At 44.1% G+C, this 6738-nt stretch overlaps 1 protein-coding gene across 1 annotated transcript; it reads right to left on the bottom strand.

The window, feature by feature from the left end:
• Nucleotides 1–5462: 5462 nt before the first annotated feature.
• On the bottom strand, nucleotides 5463–6374 carry LOC138900142 (uncharacterized). The gene has a single exon (XM_070186851.1). It carries the CDS (start codon nucleotides 6372–6374, stop codon nucleotides 5463–5465), a length of 912 nt encoding a protein of 303 aa, XP_070042952.1.
• Nucleotides 6375–6738: the final 364 nt, after the last annotated feature.

Here is a 6738-nt window from a genome sequence, read left to right as displayed (position 1 = left end):
TTTCGTTTATTAAGAAATTAAGTAGTAGAAAATTCTATAAATAAAACGAAGGAAACTGAGTGGCAATCAAGCGATATAAATACTGCAAACCATAAAGTCTACTAGTGTGTGTGCCAAGACCTGGTGTCACAGGTGTATCAGGAACTAGTAGAATATACAAAACTCTAACTACTGTATGAAATAAAGGTAGACAGAAAAGTAAGTGCAAAAGAGAGACTCTAGGTGCTGCGGAACGACTCAAGAAGCAGCTCACCACTAGGCCTCAGGGTAACGGGGGTGCGCGCTGGCATGACTGCCAGGTGCACCTGCCTTAGATCCTACACAGTTAGTGCAGAAGTGTAGCGTTAGTACATAAATAACATGTACTCAATAAGTATCTAGTCTAACCTCGAAAAATTAGTGACGAGGGGTCGATATCAACAATTAAATAAAAATACAAAAATTCTAAATAAGCATGCTTTATGTAAATAATAATAATATCTCAATAACAAGCAGGAAATAAATAATTCTTTCACAAATGGTAACTCCCAAGTCAGTTTCTGTCATATATAATTTTTAACCTCTCAGGCCATAAAATAATATCAATTATAATTAAGCTCTGAGTATTATCACGCTCGATTATGCCGAGGTCGTACGACCCGATCCAGAATAATGTGTACACTGCCGAGGGTCGAGCGTCACAAATCATAGATGCATCTATTCTACTGACGAGGCATTCGACCCGCTCCGCAAGAAGAGAGGATACTTTATAAATATTTGGTTTAAAAGATATCACAAGGCTAATACACAAAGAAGCAGGATTTCTATTAACTGTCAAGTATCTCGCCAAAACTCAAGTAAGTGGAAGTCGGCCTTTTATAATTCCTCTATCAAGTTCCAATATAGTTTAGGCACTTTAATTAACAAATGGGGTGCAAATATTACAAGTAGTTCATGATTTGGGTCCTAAACTACCCGGACATAACATAATTAGTGGCTACGCACGGACTCTCGTCACCTTGTGCGTACGTATCCCCTATAATTAGAAGCAAATAGTAATTTAAATCTCCTATGGGGTTAATTTCCTCTTATAAGGCTAGGCAAAAGACTTATCTTGTTTTAAAGCTCACTTTCTGGCCTCAAATTCACTATAAAACCTCAACTCGGTGCCGAACAATCCGAAACTAGTTAGATGTTGTATAAATTAGTCAATACATGTTTAAAAGTTCATAATATAGCTATTAGAGTGATTACCCAACCCCCAATTGGAGGATTTCTAAAATTCATCCCCGGGACCACGTGCCCGAATTCCAGAAATTTTTAAAGATAATTGTTACCCATAACCTCACGAATTTAAATATATAATTTTCACCCAATTCCATAATCACTTTCGTGGTTAAATCCCATTTTTATCAAAACCTAGGTTTTTCATCTAAACCCAAAATTTTCATAATTTTTAATCTACCCATAATCTATGTATTTAACTTACATTGGATAAAAATTACTTAACTCCAATAGCTAAGTGAAAATCATCTCTCTAAGAGCTCCAAAATCGCCCAAGGAATGCAATAAATGAACCTAAAATGGCCTAAGTCCCGAATAAAAAGGACCTCACTTCCTCCAGCATTTCCGCTTCTGCGGACCTGGGGCCGCATCTGTGGCACCGCACTTGCGGAAAAGTCATTGCAGGTGTGGTCCTAGCCCAGGCTGGCTGACTCCGCTTCTGCACATGCTCCTCCGCTTCTGTGATCTACTGGCCAAATGGCCAAAACCACTTCTACGGCCAAGATCTCGCACCTGCGGCCAAAAGCTCGCAGGTGCGGGCAAACCAGAACTTGTGCGCCAACATCCCATTTTTAGCTCTAACTCGATCCGTGCAATGTCCGAGTAGCACCCGAGGCCCTTGAGGGCTCGTCCAAACATACCAACATGTTTGTAAATATGAAACGGACTCGCTCGAACCCTCGAAATGCGGAATACAACACCAAAATTAAGAATCGCACCCTAAACCAAATCGAATCAACTTATGAACTTCAAGTTATTCCAACTTGCTCCGAACACGCCGAATCATACTTATACTACTCAGAATGATACCAAAATTTGCGTGCAAGTATTAAATCACCATACAGAACTATTACCGAGCTCGAAATCCCAAACAGACCTCGATAACACCAAAACCTACTCCAAACCAAATTTAAAGAACTTTAAAACCTTCAATTAACCAACTTTCAACTTTAGGCGCCGAAATTCTCCCGAGTCACCCAAAACCCGATCCGAACACACGCCCAAGTCCAAAATAATCATTTGAACCCATTGGTTCCATCAAATCCCAGTTTTGAGGTGGTTTACTAAAAATGTTGACCCAAGTCAAACTTGGCACTTTAAAGCCAATACAAAAAAACTAAGTGTTCCGATTTCAACCCGAACCCTTTCGAATCCCGAACTAATCATCCCCGCAAGTCATAAAACAATAGAAGCACATAGGAGGAGTCTTATTTAGGTGAACGAGAATCTAGAAAGCGAAATGAATGGTCGGGTCGTTACATTCTCCACCTCTTAAACAAACGTTCATCCTCGAACGAGTCTAGAATCATACATGGAGTGCTGAATAGTGTGGATATCTGCTCTGCATGTCCTCCTTGGCCTCCCAAGTCGCCTCCTCGACTGTTTTGCCCCTCCACTAAACTTTTACCGCAGAAATCTTCTTGGACCTCAGCTGGTGAACCTGTCTGTCAATAATGACAACTGGCTCCTCCTCATAACCCAGGATCTCATCTAGCTGAACCGTGCAGAAGTCTAACACATGCGACATGTCGGCATGATACCTCCAAAGCATTGACACATGGAAAATCGGATGAACTCCCGATAGACTGGGAGGCAAAGCAAACTCATAAGTAACCTCCCAAATTCGTCTCAACACCTCAAATGGACGTATAAACCTTGTGCTCAACTTGCCCTTCTTTCCGAACCTCATGATTCCCTTCATCGGCGAGACCTTCAAGAGAACCTTCTCGCCCACCATAAATGATAAATCACGTACCTTCTGATCCGCGTAACTCTTCTGTCTGGACTGTGCTGTGCGAAGTCGCTCCTGAATCAACTTTACCTTTTCCAAGGCATCCTTAACTAAATTAGTACCGTATAACTTAGCCTCTCCGGGCTCAAACCATCCGATGGGCGAACGACATTGCCGGCCATATAAAGCCTCAAATGGAGCCATCTCGATGCTGGACTAATAACTGTTGTTGTAAGAAAACTCGGCCAAAGGTAAGAATTGATCCCACTGTCCTCCGAAGTCAATCACACACACTCTGAGCATATCCTCCAAGATCTGAACTGTCCGCTCCGAATGTCCGTCGGTTTGCGGATGAAAGGCTATGCTGAGCTCTACCTAGGTCCCCAACTCACTGTGTATTACCCTCCAGAAATGCGAAGTAAACTGAGGGCCTCTATCTGATATAATGGAGATAGGCACAAAGTGCAACTGATCAATCTCCTGAATGTAAATATGGGCCAATCTCTCTGAAGAATACATGGTCACTAACGGAATGAAGTGTGCCGACTTGGTCAACCTGTCGACAATGACCCAAGGTCCGAAGAAACCCAACTACAAAGTCCATAGTAATGCGCTCCCATTTACACTAAGGTATAACCATCTGCTGGAGTTGTCCACCTGGCCTCTGATGTTCATACTTAACCTGCTGGCAATTAAAGCACCTTACTACATACTCAACTATGTCCTTTTTCATCGCCACCACCAATAATGCTGCCTCAGGTTGCGATACATCTTCGTAGCACCTAGATGAATAAAATACTGAAAACTGTGTGCCTACTCTAGAATCTTTTCCCTCAATCCATCAACATTAGGGACACATAGGCGACCCTGGAGTCGCAGAACACCATCCTCACCGATAGTAACCTCTTTGGCACCATCCTGTAGTACTGTCTCTCTGAGAACCAATAACTGCGGATCGTCAAATTGACGAGCCTTGATCTACTCGAATAGTGAAGACTGGGTGACGACGCATGCAAGAACTCGACTGGGATCTGAAAAATCCAACCTCACAAGTCTGTTAGTCAAGGACTGAATGTCTAAAGCTAGTGGCCTCTCCTCTACTGAACTGAATGCCAAACTATCCATACTCTCCGCCTTTCTGCTTAAGGCATCCGCAATTACATTTGCCTTGCTCGGATGGTAATATCATAATCTTTTAGCAACTCAAGCCACCTGTGCTGCCTCAAATTGAGAACCCTCTGCTTGAACAAATGCTGCAAGCTACGATGATCGGTGTAAACATCATAGGACACCCCATAAAGATAATGTCTCTAGATCTTGAGAGCATGAACATTCGCGGCCAACTCCAAATTGTGTACAAAGTAATTCTTCTCGTGGGGTTTCAGCTGACGTGAAGCATATGCAATAACTCGCCCTCCTGCATCAATACACAACCCAAACCAACGCGTGAAGAGTCACAATACACAATATACATCCCTGAACCAGAAGGCAACACTAACACCGGTGCTGAAGTTAATGCGGTCTTGAGCTTCTGGAAGCCCACCTCACAATCATCGGACCATCAGAACGGAGCACCCTTCTGGGTTAATCTAGTCAGAGGTGCTGAAATAGATGAAAAGCCCTCCACAAATCGACGATAATAACTTGCTAACCCCAAGAAGCTCATGATCTTGGTCGCTGTGGTAGGACGAGGCCAGCTCTGAACTGTCTCGATCTTCTTGGGATCTACATTAATACCCTCGCCTGATACCACATATCCCATGAATGCCACAAAAGCTAAGCAGAACTCACACTTGGAGAACTTAACATATAGTTTCTGTTCCCGCAAGGTCTGAAGCACCACTCTCAAATGCTGATGGTGATCCTCCATGCTACGTGAGTAGATCAAAATGTCATCAATGAATACAATGACAAATGGGTCAATATATGGCATGAACATCCGGTTCATCAAATCCATAAACGCTGCCGGGGCGTTAGTCAAACCAAACGACATCACTAGAAACACATAATGGCCATATCTAGTCTGAAAAGCCGTCTTTGGAACATCCGAATCCCGAATCTTCAACTGATGGTATCCGATCTCAAGTCGATCTTAGAGAACACCCTAACACCTTACAACTGGTCAAACAAATCATCAATACACGGAAACGGGTACTTGTTCTTAATGGTAACTTTGTTCAACTGGCAGTAATCAATACACATTGACATAGTCGCATCTTTCTTCTTCACAAATAACATCGGTGCATCCCAAGAAAATACACTTGGTCTAATGAACCCCTTTGCTAGAAACTCCTAAAGCTGTTCCTTTAACTCCTTTAACTCTTTCGACGCCATGCAATACGATGGAATAGAGATAGGCTGGGTACCTGGAGCCAAGTCAATACAAAAATTGATATCACGATATGGTGGCATGCCTGGAAGATAAGAAGGAAATACATCAGAGAACTCTCGGGCCACGGGAACTGAATCAATCACCGGAGTCTCTGTGGTAATATCCCGAACATAGGTTAGATAAACCAAACAACCCTTCTCGACCATGTCGAGCCTTCAGAAAGGAGATAACCCGACTAGAAGCACTAACAAACAATCTTTTCCACTCCAATCTAGGAAGCTCTGGCATTACCAAGGTAATAGTCTTGGCATGGCAATCAAGGATGGAGTGATATATGGACAACCAATCCATGCCTAAGATGACCTCGAAGTCGGTCATATCAAGAAACATAAGGTTCTCTCTAGTCTCATAACCACAGAAAGTCATGATACAGGACCGATAGACCCGATCCACAACAACAGAATCGCCCACTGAAGTGGACACATAAACATGAGTACCCAAGGACTCACGAGGAACTCCCAAGAAATGAGCAAACATAGATGAAACATATGAATATGTAGACCCTAGATCGAATAATACCAAAGCATCCCTATCGCAGACATAAATAATACCTGTGATCACGACATCTGAGGCTACTGCATCTGGTCTGACTGAAAAGGCATAGAATCTGGCTGGAGCACCACCTGGATGGCCTCCACCTCTAGGACGACCCCTACCCATCTGCCCTCTGCCTCTGGGTGGCCGGACGACTGGTGTGGCAGCTGGTGCTGTGATCATAGACTGCTGACCTTGCTGCACTACCTTGCCCCGAAGCCTGGGGCCAAACCTCCGCACATGACTAAGATCCCCGCACTCGAAACAACCTTTCGGTATGGTAGACTGCCAATCTGAGGTCTGACACTGATGACCTGAATACCCACTGGAGGAACCCTGAATAACTGGTGGGCGGTAGGAACTCTCCAGTATGGCGCTGGAATAAGGTCGCACAAGAGCACCCCGAGAAGGCGGCAGTGCTGGATAGGTGGTCCTGCTAGACTGGCCCCTCATGAACTAACCTCTGCCCCCAGCTGGGGCACCACTGAACTCTCCAGAATATAGAAACTGCTTATCCCTTGTTGCTTGCTCTCGACTCCGCTGATGGACACCCTCGATCTTCCAAGCTATCTCCACAACTAGCCCGTAAGAAGTCCCCATCTCAACCTCTCGGGCCATACTGGCCTGAATACTAGAGTGAAACCCTGCAACAAACCTCCAGGCTCTCTTTGCATCGATAGGAAGTATCACAAGTGCATGCCGAGATAACTCTGAGAATCTCGCCTCATAGTCGGTCACCGACATTTGACCCTACTGGAGCTGCTCGAATTGAAACTGCAACTCTTCCCTCTGAGAGGGTGGGATATATTTGTCCAAG

Source organism: Nicotiana tomentosiformis, chromosome 10 (assembly GCF_000390325.3).
Source record: "Nicotiana tomentosiformis chromosome 10, ASM39032v3, whole genome shotgun sequence".
In the NCBI taxonomy this organism is placed as follows: Eukaryota; Viridiplantae; Streptophyta; class Magnoliopsida; order Solanales; family Solanaceae; genus Nicotiana; species Nicotiana tomentosiformis.
Note: the sequence above shows the minus strand (reverse complement) of the source record. Positions and strands in the feature narration are given on the sequence as shown.